Source organism: Stigmatopora argus, chromosome 1 (assembly GCF_051989625.1).
Source record: "Stigmatopora argus isolate UIUO_Sarg chromosome 1, RoL_Sarg_1.0, whole genome shotgun sequence".
In the NCBI taxonomy this organism is placed as follows: domain Eukaryota; kingdom Metazoa; phylum Chordata; class Actinopteri; order Syngnathiformes; family Syngnathidae; genus Stigmatopora; species Stigmatopora argus.
Genome location: NC_135387.1, coordinates 22,014,847 through 22,036,268, shown reverse-complemented (window position 1 = coordinate 22,036,268; position 21,422 = coordinate 22,014,847). Strand labels below are relative to the sequence as shown.

The following is a 21,422-nucleotide window of genomic DNA, read 5'->3' as shown; positions in this document are numbered from 1 at the left end:
CTTGATTAGGATGTCAAATTTGAATTGTTTAATCACCTTTGGCACCAGACCAATTTGGTTTAGTGCTTGAATGTTATGATTGATTGGTGAGTTCTCCTTACCAGAAGCTCAGCGACTCAGTTTTGGGTTCAAAAGACAACGATTAAAAACAATGCAAGTTGGCTGGAAGAGGCACCATTAAATCACTTAATATCATATGGGCTCTTGCTTTTATGACAGCTGGTCTAATACATTTGTTAAGAATGGTATATATCAGGGGTGTAACGATACGCCAACATCACAGTTTAGTTCACAATCATTACATTAAAAGTTCAAGACTGGAAGAAATTGAATGGCATTTAGGTTGATAGTTGTCATTTCTACACTAAACCACGAGTCATTTCCTGTTAAGGGATATGCTCTTAGTCTCATCTAATTCGTAAGTTTAAACAAAGAGGCTGGGCGAATGGCAAGAGGCCTGCTCAACTATGATTAAAAAAATGCAATAGCGTTTGTTATTCCTTCGGCTTAATCTTCATAGCCTTAGAGTTCCTCTTTGTATGCCAGAGTTTTTGTTTTTGTTTTTTAAGCACATATTTTCAGGCTTCACAATGACTAACACTTTACGTTCTGTACAATACTGCAAAATATACATTCAATTAAGTATAGCCTATCGTTACACCCCTCGTACATATACATATACAGTGTCTGCACAAGTCCTGCAAAAGTGGTGTGAAAGATTTTCTGTGAGGCCTTACTGTTGGTTTCTCTTCCTAGCACAATGCATCTGCCCTGAGGAAAAGGGCCTCTTGACATCAAGTACAACATGTCCTTTTATTGTCTACAGCCAAACATCTTGTTCCATTCAGTGTGCATGTCAATCTCTTTTTGCGATATACTGGCATGCAATTTACAAAAGACCCTCTCGAAGTCCTGGTAGGTTAGTGGCCGAATCATGCTGGGCATTTCCATACCCTGTTGGGTGGATATGTGTAACAGACCCACACAGGCTTCCTCGCAAAGTCTGGATAGGTCAAGTCCAGAGAAACCTTCCGTGTGTTGCACCAACAGCGCCAGCTCCGCCTCGCTAATGCAGTATTTGTGCTGGGATTGAGCAAGGAACTGTTTAAAAATGTGGTTCCGGGCCGCGCTGTCAGGCAGGGATACCAAAACGCGCCGAGCAAAGTACCTATGCAGCCCCTCATCTATGTCCTGGGGCCTGGTCGTAGAGCAAACCACTAATACTTGATGCCTTCCATCCACACTGGAGCTCATTAGTAGTGTGTCCAGCTGGGAAACTAGCTCCCCCTTTAGTCTGTTAAAGGGACTTTCCTCAGTGAATTGTGCTGAAAGCAGCATGTCCACCTCACTAATGAAGAGTACAGAGGGTTGACGGCAGCGCGCTATTAGGAAGGACGCTCGGATGATTTCCTCCCCATCCGTCAGCCACTTGGTGACTAAAGTGGACCCATCGAGTCGAAGTAATGAAGCACCAAGCTGGCTGGCCAAACACCGGCTTAGCAACGTCCTACCGCTGCCTCTCGGGCCAAACAAAAGCACACAGCGTGGAGAGTGTCCTAAGCTTCTAAATATGTCAGGGCGTAGAATGGGCCACATAACCTCGTCTTTAAGGGTCGCTTTGGCCAATTCTAAACCTGCAATGTCACTCCAGTCAATGGGAGGACCCGGCTGAACAATTTCAGAGGTTACCATGTCCAACAGGTGAGAGTCACAGGATTTGAGTTGCTCTTCAGCAGAGTGTGAGGAGGACATAGTTAGAGAAGAGGACGCCCCTGAGTGGGAGTGACGGACACGATGATCTTCAGCACTTTGATCGCCGGGGGGTGGCGATATGAAGCTTACGAGAGAGTCTGCCCCGCGAGAGCCCCCGAGAGAGGAAGAGACATAGGTTGATGGAGATAACGGGTTGCTAGTTGCCTGGCTGTTATATTTTCTCTGCTGCTTCTGCTGCTCTGAAGGTATTGCGGGCTGCTTTTGTGGATTAAAAAGTAGCGATGGCTTCTCGACACTCCTATCAAAACCGCTTCCAACGGGACTATTGCAACTTCTGTTGGTGCTGCTACTGTCCGCCACCCTGTACATTGGGCTTTCGCTTGAACTGCGAGTCTGGTCATAGCCATAGTTTGCATAAGAGGAGTCGATATCTCCCTGGGCTGTCACGTAGAAGCCTTTCCTCTTCAGCAAGTTGGAGGAGCAACTGTTCAGAGGACTCGGGGTGATTGGGGCCAAGTTATGGTTGTGATATTGATAAGGGGGAAGGGGGGTCGGGGTGGCGATGCCTGTGGGAAGGTATGAGGCTGCAGGAGGTACTCCCCCACTGCTGTATCCAGGTCCGACTGAGCTCTGGGCAGGGTATACTGCAGCGGGGTAATTATAACTAGACAGGTTTTGGGAGCCTGCGCCAAAAGCTGGGACTAGAGTAGAGTGAGAGGTTGGCGGTGGTGGTTGCAAGAGACCAGAGCTGTGTAATGGGGAGGAATGTGAAGGGACAGGGACCGACTGGGAATTGTAATTACTGTGCAAGTAGGAACCGCTGTAAGAAATACCAAATTCCTGAGCGGGCAACGAGGATGAGTGGAGTGTAGTAGCGGTGTGATTGCCACAGCTACCGCTCGAATAGCTGGGTTCACTCAGGGTACTGGAGGCAAGACCTGGAGAGCTGCACAAACCAGTTACAACCTCAGAAGTTGTCGCAACGCCTCCCTTGCGGATGGGAACCCTCTCGGGAATGCAGTTCATTGGATAGACCCCGTCTTGCCAGGGTTCCGATTCACCCTTCCGTCCATTCATCCCTCCTGGGAGACTGGTGGCTTCGGGATAGGACATGGGCAACTCCAGGATGCCAGAATACCTCTCCGCATATTTCTTGAGCATGTTAGAGGCGGTGAGGGCTGATATGTCATCGTTCGCCCAGGCATAATGGTAGGCCGCGGAGCACTGAAGATGGCCAGGTACAACGCGGTAGGACTCTGCCTTGTGGGCTGGGGAGCATGTAGTTGAGGAGATGTCAAAATGCTGTTCAGCCCACTGGCTTTGCTCAGGATGCCACTGCATCTTCAACCCTGGTGCAAACAGAGAACACACAGGTAGATTCAGTGACTGCACTAAATGGGTTACGGGTGTAGAATGCTTTTGAAAGATTAGCTTTTCACACAAAGCCTAACAAGGATAATTAATAAGAGTGACCCAATCAACAACTTAATTTGTGTTAAGGACGTGTAAGTAAAGGTATGGTTGACTGAGTGGAAGAAACACAAACACACATTATAATAGCCTAATAATTTGAGGGGACTGGTGGTGGGACTTTTTATATATATATATATATATATATATATATATATATATATATATATATATATATATATATATATATATATATATATATATATATATATATATATATATATATATATATATATATATATATAAGCTTTATTTTTTTAATTTTTTAAGAACCCCTTCAAGCATCTTGCAACATCACACAAAACCATTCGATTTCTTCTAACATGTATCGGATACACAATAGCTCGCCTTCACAGACCCAAATGAACAAACCTGGGCATGCAATGCTCTGGCGTTGCTGCAGGGTATGAATCACAATTGTGTCTGAGGCTTTGGTTCTTTCCTGCACCGTTCCACCTTGACCTCTTCTCTGTAGCTTTACCTCCCCCCAACCAACCGGGCTGCCGTTGTTTCTTTTCCTTCTTACCTGAATCCTAGCTATTGTGCATCACCACCGTCAACCACTAGATTTTATTTTTATAATTCTAATCTGCTCCTTCCATTTTCACAATATTTAGAATTCTCATTTTCAATCCCTTACCTCTCGTTTCCTAACCACCGCCCCCGGCTTTATTTACTGCTCCCACTCTTTTTTCTTACCCACCTCCCTTTGCGCTATCTCATCTGCAGCTACTTTCACCTGCCCCCTGCCAGCCCTCTTTTATTGCCTCGGGGGGGCTGGTGAGGAACTGTTTCCTTTAATCCCAGCCGGCTCCATCAGTAAACATGGACAGACAGCTATCGACTCATTCCACCAAAAGCTGCGGGTAATAATCGCAGCAGATTTAAACTCTTAGTACTACAAAATATCATAAAGGCCAGTTAATAATTAAAAGGTAAGATCTTTAGTTTGATAGCAGTAAGACTGATTCATTTAAATGTGACCTCGTTTTAATCCACCTAAACGCCAGCAAAATTACATATGTGAATAGTCCTGTCAGAATAAGGAATTTAAGTGGTCAATATCCTGTATTAGTGTAAATAAATAACCACTAGTGTAGTGACAATATATCCTAATAAAGCATCCATTTAAATACAATAAATGTTTACTCTTAAATAAAAGACAAAATCTATATTAGAAATAATAAGACATGGATAAATTTATAGACTGAATAATATGAGAAATGAAACACCATTTTTGTTCCCTGGCAATTAGAACCCATCAAAAGCTTTCATTTGGTCCAAAAACATGATATCAACAATTTCTGCAATGCGGACTGAAAAGTGCCCAGTGTGCCTGTTCGCAAATGTGAAGCCAATTTAATTATTGGCAATCACATTTTTCATAATTGGTGTCATTTGAAAGCTGTCTTATGTAGAATCTGGAAATATCCAAACAAACAACAAATTGTCATTTGATGAATGCTGTTGGTACTCCCAAAACACAGACATCTTGGTTTTTCACACAGCTTAGTGATAAGACAATATCAGGAAGAAAAAGGAACAAGGTCAGCTTTCTTATCCTTGAACTCATTTTTTTTTATTAAATATGGAATTCCTTCTACCCTTTTTCACTGTTAAAGATTGAATAAATTGAGAGTTTGCTTCAAAGTGCTGTATATTCTAACCTGGCACACCAGACGGACCGTTCCATTTATCCGCCATGGAAATAATTCACGTCAATCTGCGACTAATAGTAAATCATGTACACCATATTAAATGAAATTTCAAATAATGGTCAAAAAGCAACTCCTACACACCGTTCAGACAAAATCCTTGGAAATACAACCGTTCTAATTATCAAGTTGGAATGACATACTGTGCAGAAAACATCAAAACTAAGTGAGGTCGAAGCCAATTAAACACAAAACTCATTCAACATACCACTGTCTAAGTTTGGGTTTAATTAAGTTATATACCTTATTTTTATTTTCCCTTCCTTTGACCACCATGTGGAACTGCACAAATCATTCATTACTCATTACCCCTGATATCTGCTCATCGTCTATTAGCTTTTATGTGTAGTAAACACTTTAACAGAGGACCTAATGATTTGTTATGAGTCAAGTACCACACCAGCATTTTTCCAAATGGTTACTGGAGCAAAGCTGTCCCATTGGTCCCATCATTCTCATGCGGTTTCTGCGTGTCGGCGGAATGTGTGAGACACCAAGTTACGTGGCATTGTGAAATTCTAAAATGATCAAGAACAGAACTGAAATAGAAATATTGACCTTCTTTAGCTGAACACTTTAGGCTGGTATGAATGACAGTATGTAAATGCTAAAAAAGATCATGAAAATGCCTCTGTGTCTCGCTTTCCCCTCTAAACAAAACTAAAAAGAAAAATCCAAATGTACTTTGAAGTCAAATTTGAGCTCCTCCTCGGCTCAACGTGATGACAAGCAGTCTGTCAAAAGCAAAAACAACAACAGATGAGGGAAGTAAACAGCGTGAGTTCAAAGTCTCAGATGCTTGAGCATTGACCCAAAGAAATGAGCTGTCACTAATTCAAAGACGGTAAGGGCTGCTGGTGGTTGGCTGCTGTAAAGATGACAGCTCGCCGTGGCAATATAAAGATACTTGACACATGTCAGCATCTTTAAGAAAAAAAAAATCTAATATTCATAGTAATCAATGCTCTTTGACATCACAGCGTGACCATCAAACTCCAATCACAGGAATCATCAGAAGATCAGTTTTGACAAGTTTACTTTATGCTAGACAATTACATAGGTATTGTTAACAATGCAGCTAAATTTAGTCCACTAAACTCAACAAAGCAGTCATATTTTTTTGGTTTGTTTTTCCCCCCCTTCTGGTTGACGGGTAAAAAATGTCTGACTCAACTGCTCACTACCAGCAATAATGGTTGTAATACTGACGTTATTTCAGAAACCAGTCTTATATTAACAGACAAGGTTTTGAATAGTGCATCAAAAAGATTTAATTTTTATCACGTGTAATAGTTGAAGAAATACATCAATAAAAGCCATAATTTGCAGGAAGTAGTCAAAATTGCTGGGATCAGACATGTTATATGCCAAAATTGTTGAAGCCAATGAAATGCGTGCATTTCAGATATTAATTCTGATATTTTTATTTTACGATATCTTTATTTTTTTGTTGCAGACAACATTTGGATTGACTGGAGTTATATTAAGATCAATCAAATCAGCATCATGTTCAAACTAATACTTTCAGATGAAGAAACTAAGCATCTAACTTTAGAATCTCCAAAAACAAGTTTAACAAGCAAAGTGTACATATTCAGCACACCCTAGCATCATTTATTTAACTCTGCTTATTATCTGTATGATGTGAAACTTAAATTTGAGACTTTTATTCTCAATTTGTTTCAGTGGATCTCCCCTTGTCCTTCTTTAAACACACGAATATTAACAAATACAAAAATTGGAGTCACTTTCAATTATACTCATCTGCTATTCAGCACATTTTAGAAGTGGCACATATCTATTTTTAGTTGTAAACATGATTAAAACACTCAGTGTCAAAGCGTGCCAGCAGTACAATCACAACAAAAGATTTAAGACATTATCTAAATTCGCTTGGACAAGACAGACACATGGAAAGGTGGGTTAAATGAGTAGGGCGCAGTTAAACAAATGCTCACTATCAAGGAAATTGTGCATGGCTTTGTTTGTCATTCCGTGATGAAATCCAGAAGAATTGTACCTTAGGTGTGTGCTTGTATGTGTGCAGGTGTCTGCTATCCATTTCCTGGGACCAGGGCAGCATGGCAAATTTGCTGACTTGATAGATATTTACTTCCCCATTAGACAATCAGAGCTGCCAACCTCCGTTGACCCCATTTCAGGAGTACCTTTGTCCCATTTCCGGAGTATTTCCAGAATGAATGCGATTCACGCAAAATCAATATAGAATGTCAAAAAAATAAGTGTAGGACAATTTAAATCAAACTGTTATTATCATGTTTCTACATTAATTGAAATTGTGTTTTTGCAAATCATTGAAAAAGTACAGCATAATGAAAAAACTATCTTTGTGTCGTCGAATAAAAAGCAAAGTTCTACGAGTGTCTGGATTTCTTAAAAGTTTCATCGAAATTGCGATCCATTTTGCGCTTATTCCGAGGAGGCATATTGGTAAGTGCTGTATTAAACAACCCCAGAAATGATAGGATTTGTTACGAAACAAAAGACTGGTGGTTTAGTCAGCCTTAATACTTACTTCCCTTATGAAAAAACGAAAATGTTAAAACGAGGGGCTACCTATGAAATCGATTCCGAATCGATTGCCACGCTGAAGTTGTGCAAGATGAATCATACGTCAGAACTTGTAACTCGGATGATTCCACATTCACTATTACCGAATTCCTCCTGTTTCCAGTGCAGTTGAATCAAGATGGCAGAAGCTGTAGCGATGGTGTGAATTTCGAGGCATTTAGATTGGAAATTTGGTACTTTTCCGAAATGGTTGCTTCAAAAAAAAATTAAGTGACAATTTTTGGGGATTTCCGGAGTTTAAAGTGGTTGTCCGGAGTCCTGAATATCCCCATAATGTAAACAAACATTGGAAAACTTTGGTACTAGAACCTTTAAGGCTCGACTATACATGAACCTTGATGTTTATTCTGTCTAAAGATGATGGAAGTGCTGATCGAACCAAGAAGATGCAACCTTGAGTTAATGGTGTTAAATCCCATCACAGAAAAGTCGCCTTTTTGCAAACGAAATGATGTGGGTCAACGAAGCTAATAACTATGTTTCTCTCAGTGCGACCCAGAGGTTAACCTCGAAGGGGGCACACACCGCCAATACCCTCTCCAATGGGCAAATCCATACCTGGGAACAGCTTTGTTTACTTATGTGTTGGGTAATTAAAATAGATTTTATGAGCGGAGGCCTAATCCTTTAAGAAATAACATTGATCCTGCGACCGATGGGGGGAAAAAAACAAATGAGGATAGGGCTACAGAAGAAAGTAGAAAATCGAGAAAGCCTGCATAACCTCATCTAAAGATGTCCATCTCCGTAAATAAAATGAGATAATTATTGAGGCACTGTCGTTTTTAACCCTACCTTTCATGCCACTGTAACCTTCCCATCACCAATCTTGTAAATCTCCACAAATGTGCTGCTTTTGGACATTAAGTGCTCGCGAAGCGTATTGTATGCCTCATATTTCAAGTGATGGTGAGGAGCTCTGTGCGTGCATGTACGTGGAGTGTGGGTTGTAATGGTTATCCATTATCATACAATACACAGCGACGGCAGCCTGATGATCATTTTTCGAGTGACTCATTTCTGGAAGTACCAATCTATTGGCCACTTGGAGGGAAGTGTCGGACGGGACTAATCCCAAAACATCCATTCAGGAGGTCACTTGGCGACCCCCTGATCTCTTGTTATTTGTCTCAGCAAGTACACCATGAACAATGGTAGACGCACCAGAGAGTTGGGGAATATTGGTACCTACTTGGATTTAGGACTGGAACAGTTGACAGCCGAGACATTTAATGAAAGATACCTTTTCACGTGTACTTGATGGCAAAACCTTAAGAGACATCCATGTGTCCATTTTATGCACTGCTTATTCTAATTTGAGAGTTTCCGCATTTTCCAAAAGAGCTCTGACATTCTTTTATCAAAATGTACAAATTTAAAAAATAAAAAGTACAAGAAAGAATACAGGACTGCACAGTCTACCTTTACACATTGATTTTTGGGGATGGTCAGTGGAGAATGGAGTTTCTTTAGGAAAGCAAATTCACACAAAGATGCACATTACAGGAATCTGTAAGAGGCTAAAATGAACTTATTTGCTGATTCACCTAAAATTGCATTGATCAAAAACTATCATACTGTATGGAAAATGCATATTTGCTTAAGGACACATCCTATAGGAGTGAACTGTTAATGACTAAACCTGTTAAAAACAGGCGGACTGTGCTTATGAAAAGTGACAAAATGATCTACAGTACATTATATTATATCCCCCAGAAACTTTCATGATGGGAATGGAGCAGTACTAACAATACATGATCATGTGGAATTTTAGGGAGAAAATAACCCCATTTCGTGACAGTGTTTCCACTTATGGGGTTCAAGCTAGTAGGTTAGCTCTCCAGTAATGTTAAAGAGATACAAAATGTGAACATGCTCTTTAATACTATAATAAGAGTCAACCGTTTCTTCACTGTCAGCTCATCTTTGTTCGTCACAGAGTCAACAAAACACAGATCACAAAGCTCACATTAAACACCACTTTGGGCGGGTAAATATGAAACAATTTAATTTAAAACAGTTCTCATTCGTGTTCGGTGATTTACATAGTAAAGGTGAAAAACACATCCATTTCTTTGTGTTTTAAAACTAAACAAAGACTGTTATTTTGAGTCAATCAAAAAGGAGGATAATAAAAGGATGTCAGGCGTCTTGATATCAGATCTCGGAGGAGAAACTAGATGTGAGCTGATGAGCAGAAGGTATCTCAGAAGGGGGTCCGATGTTGGGGGGAGGTGGGGGGGATTTAATGTGATCATCAGGGACGCTCGACTTTCAGGGAACAGGCCCGTAATGAGCAATCAATAACATCCTTAACGGAGTTACAGCAAGTGGCTGACAGCAGATGCGGCTAACAGGCTACGTCTGATCTCCCATTACCACGCATATACACAGAGGCATATGGACACAAATGCACATAGTCTCCTCAGGTGTTGGCCATCCACATGGTGTCATTGTCTTGCCATCGATCGCTGTAATCACATCCACAACTGGTGAACACGGAGGCCCCGCTACCTTTCATGCTTTCAATCTTCCAACTCTTTAAAATCTTTTATAATCATGTTAGTTTATAGCTTTGAGAGGTAAACAACTGTGGGGACGCCTCCATGTGTGGCCTGACATTGATGTTGATGACATGGCCAGGACTTGAATTCATGTAGTAGATTCTAAAAGAAGTTAGAATTGTAGTTCTTGTTGAAATAGGAGAAGGCCTAAATGTTTAAAGAGAAGTGCCTTTGTCCAAAAAAAGCATGTCAAAATTTGATAAATAAAACACTCCCCCAAAAATCAGCATACAAAAACTGTCTGTTTCCACACACCAATAAAAATGCACTCCGTCAGCGTCTGCAGACGAGGATGAAAAATTAAAATTAAAAGATGGTTACGTTGACATCACATGTTCTGCCGGTTGTTGATAATTAATTTGTTTATCTAAATAAGTAATGGCAAATGGGTAAAACAGCCTCAGTATAACAGTCTATGTTGTGTAATGGGTACGCACGAATGCATATTGTCCTGAAAAGTCCTTTGAAAGAAAAGGGAAGTCATCACATTGCATATCACAACATGAAAAATCCTCTACACTAATGATGGTTAAGCAAATTAAAAAAAACTAAAATCAAAGTTTCACCTCCTCACTGGATTGCAAAAAAAAAAATTACATTTTAGTTTATGGAAGCACCATCAAGACACAAAGCCGTAGTTACACGGTAATTACATGGAAATGCCCATTCGAGCATAACAGAATAACACACGCAAAGAGACACACACACACACGCACACCATAAAAAAGTAAGGTAGAAACTAAATATTCCAAAACCCTCAGAAGACCACACAAAGTTGCTGTGGCTAGACGATAATTCCACATTCTCCACAGTTATTCATTCTTGATGAGCATGAAAATCCATTTATCAACAAAAAGAAGCCGTACGCTCTTCACAGGACAATGTCGCTTTTATTGTCCCTTTACAGGGCCCAATTTTGGTCCACAAAGCCACCAGAGTGACTTGAGCCTTGGCAAAAAAAAAGTCTGCATTCAATTGATGAACACATCAAGCGAAAGAAGATCACAAAGAAACAAGAACAAAAAAATGTTAAGGACACAGAGCAAACTTGCTTTTCAGATAAATTGGGGTGACCATATTTATACCGCCATAAAAAAACGAATGAGATGGACAGCTGCTCTAGGGTTTCAATCGACCCCCGCACATTTACCGGTGGGCACCATTGCGATTCTGCAAATTCACCCTGATTCGACCCCTTTTCAGACCTAAAACCCCATTATCAGCAGAAACACCCAGCTATACTCACTATTTTTAATGACGTGGTAAAATTCTGGGTTTGAGGACAAAGAAAGAAAGTGCTGAAGTTGAATGTAGGAGTACAGGATTGCTTAAGGATATGCTAAGTTGCCAGTTAGAGTTTATTAGGTCTCGCATTGCCCTCGCGGAGGTACGGGGAATTCTTATGGCGGGTTTCTTAGAAATCCAACACACTCCTCTGTGTTACTAGAAGTGCAAGAAAACAACAAAGCATAATAGCAAGAAAAATATGTACATATAAGAAGCTACAAACACACAGCGTGCTATTACAAAACTAACAAGCTGTGTAAGTAGCTGTGGAAAAGAATCAGTTTTCAGTATTAGCCGGTGTTAACATTCAGCTCAAAATTTGAAACACTTTCAACTAATAATTGAGGTAATTAAATAACTATCTTTACATCACAAATTCCATCCCTTGGAAATGCGCAAATTACAGTCTGGCTCGGTTCCATTCACATTTAATTTGAATCCATTAAGCTGGACAACTAAAATTCCTTTAAGTCATGTTTACATCGCTTACAGATAAATGTTTCCCACCCTTCATCTATTTTCTATTCAGATTTCCTCACATGGTGGCAGTCGGACTGGAGCCTCTCCCGGCCGGTGTAACCGGAGAAGACTACGGTGATATTTAAACCCAGAATCTCCCGACTGTTAAAATGATCTGCCAATCTCTCCTATATTATGCGGTCCTCTAGATTACCAAACTATCAATAAAAACGAAATATTGTTTTCTACAGAACTCATTATGGCAGTCTTTTGAGGAATAATAATCCTTTTGATAAACATAACTGCATGTCGAATATCTTGGCTGAAGTATGAGTAAAAAAAAAAACAATGGTTAACAAAAAAAATGTCTAGAAGATAACGGACAAACCACCGATATATACCATTCTTTCACCGTGTCAAGAATGACGTGCAATTTTATATTTTTGACATATTGATACTATTGTTCAGTCACCGCGCGAGTATGTTGTTTCTCCTTATAGACCAATGTTGAAAATGACATGCTGCCTCTGAGGGTGCAAAGACTCAACAAAACATGTCGTATTTTTTCTGTCCCGAGTTTTGGAGATTCCATCCAATGACAACCATCTTCACCCACTCTCAATCTAAAGGCGCTAATAAGTGACAAATGCACTACCAAGGTCTGACTGGTCTGATTGTCCTTCTCAAGAGATCAAATTGCAGCATGGAGCCAGATCAATACCATTTCCTCAACACACAGGAGACCTAGGAATCTATTAAATGTTGGGTTTCATTGAGTAATTAAACAGCCATTAGCGGCCCATGCCGTCGAACAATAAACATGATAAGCTGCTCATCGAGGACAGAGAGATTAATGCACAATGGGTGATGACAAGCACTGACGATTTTGGCTACCAGAATAAATGTTAAAATGTCACCAACTGTCCAACCAAATGTCACCTTTTCCTTTAACGTGACTGTTTTAATATATGCATCCAAATTACATTTTCAACAAGCTGCTTTTTTTTCCTTGTGGCAGAATGGCAATGTTTTCACTTTTGCGCTATTTTTTTATATAGGTCGCACTGGAGTATAAGTGGCATTTTTTTATTTTATCATTAGCCAAGAACAAACAATAGCAAAGTAAAGAAACAATAGTAAAACGTAGAACAGACAGTATCAATTAACATAAGAGATTTTGAGATGACTGAAGCCTGATAAAACAACATAACAGGCTGTCGGTGGTCAGAGAGAAAAAATAATTGTTACCGTTGACTATTAGTTTCAGCCCAGCCAAGCTATGAAAAAAGAGCGGCCTTTAGCCCGTAAAATTTCCAGGACAACTGTCATTAATTCAATATTTTGCTAAACAAGGTTTTAAATAGAAGGAATAATAAGAAAACTGTGGTGGAAAGACAAAACGGTTGTTAAGAGATGCAGCAACCGACTAATCTTATCTATGATTATTGTGATGTCTTTATGCAAAACCAAATGATGAAGCCTATTATTCATTTGATTATAATAGCTATTGGATGTTAAAATGTCATTTTTGTTATACATACTGCAGCAGTGGCTAAATACGATTGAAACGAAGTGTACAGCACTGTAAAAATTACAGCGAGTAAAGAGTAGCACAAAGGAGGGAAATTAGAGCTTGTGATTATAAAAACTAAACAAAGTAAATAGACAGTCATATTGACAATTGAGTCACATTCCCTATATTCACACAGAGAAATTAATTAGAAATATTTATCCTTGTGTGTAACCCTGCTATGATATGATTCCAAGGGTGTTACAGTGAAGTTGAATGATTGAGCGGGCTACTGTATTTCCAGTAATCGTTACTCATTTTCCAAGATATTTTTCACACATTTGATGCTGCAACAACCCCATCTTTGTCGCATTTAATTGTTATTCAATCAACAATAAGGCATCTGTGCAATTGTTGGAAAATATGAATGAGCCATTCACCCAGCCTCAAAGGAGTTGCTTGACAGCGGCCACCGAGTTTCTCCACTTGCCATCAAATACCCCCCCCCCCCCCCCCCCCTCCTTGCACCCCTGTAAAACATTTTCAATGCCTTAGCACTTGACACTTCCCCCTGGAAGCAAGTACTAAGCCTCTCTCTGATTTAAGCACTTGGCACAAGCGCAGCCACAATGGGGCAAATCATACAGTGCTTTGTGCGACTTAGAGGACAAAGCCCACATTAGCGAGCATGTCATCTGGACTCCCGAGGGGGGATTTTCAGCGGCCTTGAGGAATGTGGTGTGAAGAGGATAAATATATGTTAGTGGACAAGAAAATAAAGGCATTGTGCCTAATCATCAAGATTTGATTTGTTTCTTCTTTTTTTAAATCTATGCCTTTTTTGGCCATTTTGTTCGGCATAATGCTACATGCAAGTATGGACAGAGGCCAATATGCTTTGGAAGAGCTTTTTTCCAAGATAGCAAAATCCTTTTATTTGTATTTTTTATTTATTTATTTTTATTTTTACTTTTTACACGGAAGAAATATTCATCAAGAGCACTGGAGGCAAACTCAACGCCCGGGGCCCAGCGTCGACCTTTCACGTGGCCCGAAAAGACCAAATTAAAAGGCACCAATTTCACATCTGCTAAGAGCAAATAATGAGCACCAATTTCATGTTTCTTACTAAAATACCAAACTATGTGATGACTGACGTTTTGAAAAAAACAACATGAAATGAGCAGCATTTTTGTAGCCACATCCCATTTATAAAATGAATTGAATCGTTGTTGAACAAAAAGTTTTGCTGGCTTCTGATTACTGAAAAAAAATGTATCGTTTAAATTATCATGGATATGTAATGATGTGAGTAGATTAACGTGCGTTTCCATTCACATGGGCCCTCCTAGTTAAACGGTAATTTGAATTAGTTCTAAACGGCAAGTACAGCTGCAAGACAAACAAATGTTAATTTTACCCTTAAAAAAAGATCGGTCTTAACATTTGAACATGAAAAATGTCGTGGCAAGGATATCATAAATTTGGCATTTGATGACTCAGAATGTAGGCTACAAGCTCCACGGTGCAGGAATGTGTCTTTTTCGCGCATTAGCCTGACATTTACAGATTTTCAATGTAATATATTAATTGTTGTCGCATCCCTGCCACTGAGGATTTTAATGGCAGGTGGATGACATTTAAATAAGTTAATATACAACATTACCATTTTTTCCCTAATGCACGCCACCAATGAATTGGAACTTGGTCTTCTTCCACAAAGTTTCATGGAAATCTGGTGTATGATTTTGTCTCATTTGTCTCATCGAACTAATAAACACTCCTTGCTATTATGCTCAGCTGTGATAAACATGAACAGCGATAGGGAATATAAATAATTATACAATAAACTTTTTGTTATTAAGATGGGAAAAGAAAATCTTAGTTTTAGCAGCAATTCTGACCTCAACAATATCGGTGAACCAACAGTGGACAAACATACACCTACTCAAAAGTCAATACCATGCGTGAATCCTCCTCCTTGTGCATGGTTAATGCATCGCGTAGAGGAGCTGGGTGCAGGAGGACACCCTCATGCATGCACCCATCCTTGCATTCGATTTCTGGCCTCTCGCTCGCCTCCAGGCGTCAGACTTAGACCACACAACACAACAGCGCATGTGGGGAATGAATCCTGCCACAAATAGCAGAAATTGGCAGGCCATTGAAAACCCTGCCAAAATGTTTCTATAAATGCTATAAGATGGCAGCGAAGCACTACTTTTGTCTAAATGAAATTCCTCAACTGACTTCAACAGAGGTCTCGGGCACACAAGCGGATGCAATTCAATTACAACTCATGTACCTTGTCAAAGGTCGTATTTGTGTTGTTGATGTGGTGTCAAGCATTGTTCAATATTTGAGCTGTCACAAAAACAATAACTACAAAAAAACAGTTTCAAACTTATGTTTCAGCTTGTTTTTCGGTATTCTGAAATTAAACTTTTCTGAAAACTTCCTCATCTTCTAGTGCTCATAATAAAAGAACGAACAAGAGTAGAAATCGATTTTTCACTACGGTAAAATGGGAATTTAGTCTCTTTTTTTAACGTTCTACTTTTCTGAAAACTTCCTTATTTTCTAGTACTCATAATTAAAGAACGAACAAGAGTAGAAACTATTTTTTTCCCTTTTTTATATGTTCCGTTATAAATATACAATATTTCTTGGCAATTAAATAACCAGTCAAAATCACCAAAAATAGCTGGTAGAGAAGAGAAGGTTTTGTGAAAAATGGCTTGGAGTAATTGAATAAATCAGTGTCCAAATTTATTTTAAATCATTATGACAAAGTTAATTTTTTCAATAAATAAAATTTTCATTCTATGTTTTAATATTAAAATTTTAGGGAAAAGGGTATTTATAATGATAACATCAACTGAGAGAATTAACGTTAGGTCACAGTCCTCCAACATCTTTGGCAGATTCGTAAAATGGTTTTACCCACTGGCCTTTTTAATGCTTTTTTCCTATTAAATAACACCCTGCATGACCCTGCCTTTTTTGTTTAGACAACTGGCACATTACTACTCACTGAAAGCAGCATCTCCATTTCGCTCTGGTTTTCTGAGGGGGAAGTAAACTTGTTGGCAGAGCACGCCAAGCGTTTAGTTTCTCCGCATATCAATGCATAATCACACTTTTCAACAGCTTTGCCTGAATTTAAAAGCTTCTCATTTGAATAATGATTAGCAACTATTTCTTTAGAGGTCATCTGTGTACAAGATTGCAAAATTTGGAGATGCGTTTTATCTTTTGATGTTGTTGTTTTTTAATTTGGCCAGAGGATGTGACATATGCCAACTCTGAATGGCTGAAACTTTCTCCACTGTAGAAAGTGGGTTATGGGTCACCTTCTTTCAATAAAGCATGAAGTTTTCCCAAATGGTGGATTAGGAATAAACACGGATTATTCATTTTAATGCAGAAAATGAACATGGCAAACGATTTTGTCAGTCCGAAACCTAAAAAAAAATGTCTACGATTGAAACTGGATCAAGTAAGGGTTATTGGCTAATGTGATGCCATTGTGATGTCTGCTTGTGTCTGGTCATTGGAGAGGAGAATCACAGACACCTTCCGCAAATGTTTTAAGACATGAAGTGTCGCAAAATTTTTGACCGCCTCTGTATTGGTGGTATTTTTTTCTTTTTCCTCTCAACAAAGGTTTTAGATATAAATTCTATTTGTCTCCATATTGCTGAAAATAGTTTAACCACCTGAGCAGTGTCGAGCATTTGTCTTAAAACTGAATTTATTCCTAAATTCGGGGTGGCATGATGTTGCCTTATGATTGAATGAAAAAATACAAGGCATATTTGACGTTTCGTATTATTGAATCCTTTTTTTACATTAAATTACAGTAATGCTTCAGGAAAGAGAAGCAAGTCAGTAACAAATGTAATGTAATTCAGTTTGTTTATTGCCTCATTCACAATGTTTTGACCTTTGAAATGGAGTTTGGGAAAATGATGTAACAAAAGTCATTGGCTTTTCAGAGTTACTACAGGCATTTTATCAAGGATTAATGCAGATTTCGATGTGTATGGAATCCTTTCATTAAAATATCTCAAATCAATGGTTGAATTAAAAGAAATATTTCAGGCATTTAAATTGTAAGAGTTTGAAGCTGAAGTTTGCATTGGTATATGATAAAAACATATATTCTCAACCGAATTGAAAAGGAAAGCCTTGCAGTAAATTAACATGTTTCAGTGCCATTGTGGGCAAGACATGTCCAAACTATTTGAACTGGGAGGGGCTGGCAGCAAGCCAGTCCAAATGGATTGGACACCCATCGGCGGCAATGGCAACCACTTAGCGAATGTGACAGTTCATGTGAGATGTTTTAATTAGCTGGTTCATCTGAGAGGGCGTTTGCTTGCGAATCAAATTTTATATCCCAGCAAAACTAGCCAGCGACTCATGAAAACTGGTGGCATAACCCTGCACTCTTGCTGCACAAGGTGACTTGAAATAGAGCATCTGAAAACCAGCTGTAGTGGAAAAATGGACTCTTACACAACAAGAAACAGACCATTCTGCCGTCGAGGAGACCGCAGCAAATCTGCTTGTCAAATCTTTACAAGTGACATGCAGAAGCCATCCATACGCGGCGCATAAAGATTACAAAGCAAACGCTATCGGGCAAATGTGAAGTGAGCAGGAAAAGAAGACGTGTCACTACAAGACCAGAAGGGATTTTTTTTCTTTACATTTGCATACGCTCGGGGCCTCTGATGGGTTGCGGTGCACTTGCTTGCACATAGCAGACACTTAATATATTGGCTAAATGATGACAAGCCTTTCCTGGATGATATTTGAAAGCATCCCACTTGTGTGAAATGCGCTCATACAGACAAGCCTGAGTTTCACGCACACATCTGGGCAAAAAAAAAGCATGTCGCCCTCATCAACTATGTTACATCTGTCAGGGGTCCCATGGGGCAGGCGGAATCCAGGATGGTGAAACAGCTTTTAATGGTAAACATTACAGACTGATAGAAAGTGTCAGGATTATTTATCTATATGGTCCCACAGGGAGTCACTTAGGCACCGTTATCGCTCTTTTCACGAGAGGCAAAGCGAGGATTTAGAAAGCAGAAAAACTATCGGAGAAGCTCCCCGTTTTGCACAGAAACCCCCCTACCGCACCCCCGATTAACTCGCCGTCTAACCATCTCACATGCTGAGATGTGAGACAACATGCTACATTTATAATGAGTTCAATTGTTGCTTCAGTTATAAAAGAAGAGATGTGTTTTAAAGCTACCTGCAAATACACTCAACAAGTTTCACATTTTTAAAAACAACAACAAAATCACACAATACTTCCAATTGCTTACTGTAGTTAAATATAATGAGTCAAGAACATGTTCCACCATTGAAATGATGTCACTGCATACTACCGAAAACTGTACTACTGCATTTTCCTTGTAAATGGTGCTCAAGCATTTTTCTCTTTAAGAAAATACTGTTTATGTGTTGTTTTATTTAATATAAATGAAATATATAGTAAGATGAATTTCAATAAATGAGTACACTGAATATAATTACATTTCTAGTCAAACAGAAACCAGAAATTGTGCTTTTGTGGGGGGGGAAACACCAAATTAACTTGCTATCACAATGAAAAGTGTGTTCAAACCACTTGCATTTTGTTAACTTTGTTTACTAATAGCGTCTCCTTACAATATGATTTAAAATTGCCCAAAAATATTTCTGTCTACAACATCAATGATTATTTCATGAAGATCTCCAATTTTACACCCTTGGGATCAACTCCTTGGTATCTAATTAACAATCTCTGCTGATGAACATTTCGGACAAGTGTGATGAGGAAACAAAATGAAAATAGATATTAAAAAATAAAAAAAATAAAAAAAGCTTACCATAGACAGTGTTGCTGCCACCGCTGCTGCTGCTGCTGATCATGTCGTGCTGGAAAATGAAGGAAAGGAGAATGAGATGTGATATTCATGCACAAAATAATAAAGAAAGGAACTCATTATTATTAGGATTTATACCTAGGGTGGAGAACGACGTCAAAGAGGAAAAGATTTAAAACATTTGCATCGCATCGCTCGCGTCAACTTGTTGGAAAAAGGCTAAGTGAGAGCGCGTGCGTGCGTGCAGGTGATCAAGTTGTCTTCATTAAAGTGGCTGAGATCCACCAAACCAAAACAATACAAGGTCCCATTAAAATGGCGTTTCACAAATTAATATCAAAATAAAAGGTGCGGGTAGGGGGGCACGCGGACACGTCGATTAATAACTTGGTTAATCATTCCTTGTTTTCTATAAAAACGCGCACCTGCCGCACTGCCAGCCCAAATCCTGCTGTGGACCTCCACTAGTATGTTCTCCTTACCTGTTATTTTAGCCACAGGTCGAACCTCGAGCGTGCTGTTTCGGTGGGGTTCGGGTGGGGTGGGGTGAGGTGGGGGTTGAGTGGGGGACAGGAGGGTTGAGGGATTGTTTCTGCGCTTTCAGGACAGCATCGGAGCCAGGGGAAGTCTTGGTGGTCCGCTTGGAGCTGGAAGCATCCCAAGCGAGCTGTTCAGCAGACACTGACCACAGCAATCGCCGCCACCGCCACTGCCATGTTGGAATCTCAGCAGTCGTTCGGAACAGATGCTTCTCACCCTGGCCGGGAGGGAGCCAGCCCCAGCGCGCATGCGCACACGCCACTGACTGCCTGCCTGCCACTGGCTGGCTGTCAGTTTAGGTATTTGTTTATCCAGTCGTTTATTTGCTCAAATCATGACTAATAACCAGCAAAAACATCATAACCGATTTTGAAGTGCGAGATATTCCTTCAATAACTGGACTCTCACAATATTTTGACAGAAAATTGAGGATGATTTTGAGCCTTCCTCCCCCTATAGGAAGTCATGTATTAAATCAATACAAAAGCTTGACTCTACTGGAGTTATAGACCCATATTTGTTTATTTTGTTATTTATAGAAAGAGTATTAAACTCAATTTAACATGGGAGCGTGGGACAGGTGGGAATCAACTACTAAATAAAAGTCGCACTAATGTGCTAAAATAGGCTGAACGAAGTGATAAAGAGCTTGTCTACCCTTGGCAACTAAAAATATGCTATTAATTAATCAACCCCGATACAAAAACCGACTACCGAGCCCTAAGATATAGCTACAAAAATATGTTCTGATGGGTCCATACATGAGCAGATCCGCAGGGTGGCTGTCCATATATTGGATGAAATATAACGACAGTACAACCAAATGACGAAAAACATTGCAAATTGACTTTGGATAACTGGTCCACATCACCAAAAGCAATCCAGCATGACCTAACTCTACTTTAAAAATGGATCGGAGACAAGGACGGACATCTTTGTCCTGTTGGCTGTTTTTATCCCCGCTAAATTGCAATGGCAAGAGTCAAATGACAACCTTTTTTGTAGAGCCTGACCGTATGATCCTTACAATGATTAGCTCATGAGTAAGTACATTCTCATCAGACTGGTGAGCATATATAGTGTTGCATCTTTACTGCTGCCTTTGAAGTCATTATTTCATGTCGTCAAAAATAAATGGGATGGCTTAACCCCACACTCAAATGTCTGCAAAGACCTAAAACTTAACATGGTGATATAAATTTGAGTCCACACTTGCAAGTGTAAAAGCAAAGTAGACAGCCACAATAGACATAATTTCCACACAATTAAAATAAATATCGATTTTTTTCAAATGCATTATCTTTCAGGGATCGCATTGAAACTTAATGTAGTTGGATGTTTTGGGGGATCAACATAGAAAAAATACACAGCAAATAAAGAAACTTGAAATACAAAATTGGCGAATGAGTCAATGCAACGTGTGTTATGTTTAAAATGGTTTGCAAATGTGTTCTGTGCGATTGAAACTTAGTTCCTGAACTTCTGAAAGGCATTTTATTAGCTGTACCAATTCTTATGAGTTTACATTCGCCGTTGCCTTTGTCTCGGGTCCTTAATGGGTTGATCACCATTAACTCCACTGCAAATCTCTCAGCCGGTGGCCTGTGGCTCAAATTAACCCCCACTCAGTGGGTTTGAAATTCATGAATTGCAGCAATACTTACATCACAAGATACATGAAGTC

At 39.5% G+C, this 21,422-nt stretch overlaps 1 protein-coding gene across 2 annotated transcripts; it reads right to left on the bottom strand.

Annotated features, from left to right (window-relative positions):
* Positions 1 to 794: 794 nt before the first annotated feature.
* LOC144083504 (fidgetin-like) lies at positions 795 to 20,010 on the bottom strand. Of its 2 annotated transcripts, none has more exons than XM_077611419.1 (3): positions 19,681 to 20,010; positions 19,202 to 19,250; positions 795 to 3,062 (listed from the first exon to the last, which is right to left on the bottom strand). In XM_077611419.1, the coding sequence occupies exons 2-3, from the start codon at positions 19,242 to 19,244 to the stop codon at positions 814 to 816; spliced, it is 2,292 nt and encodes a 763-aa protein (XP_077467545.1). In that variant the 5' UTR covers positions 19,245 to 19,250; positions 19,681 to 20,010; the 3' UTR covers positions 795 to 813. The 2 variants fall into 2 exon arrangements, with proteins under 2 accessions (XP_077467545.1, XP_077467552.1); XM_077611426.1 differs by lacking the exon at positions 19,681 to 20,010 and adding an exon at positions 19,337 to 19,520.
* Positions 20,011 to 21,422: the final 1,412 nt, after the last annotated feature.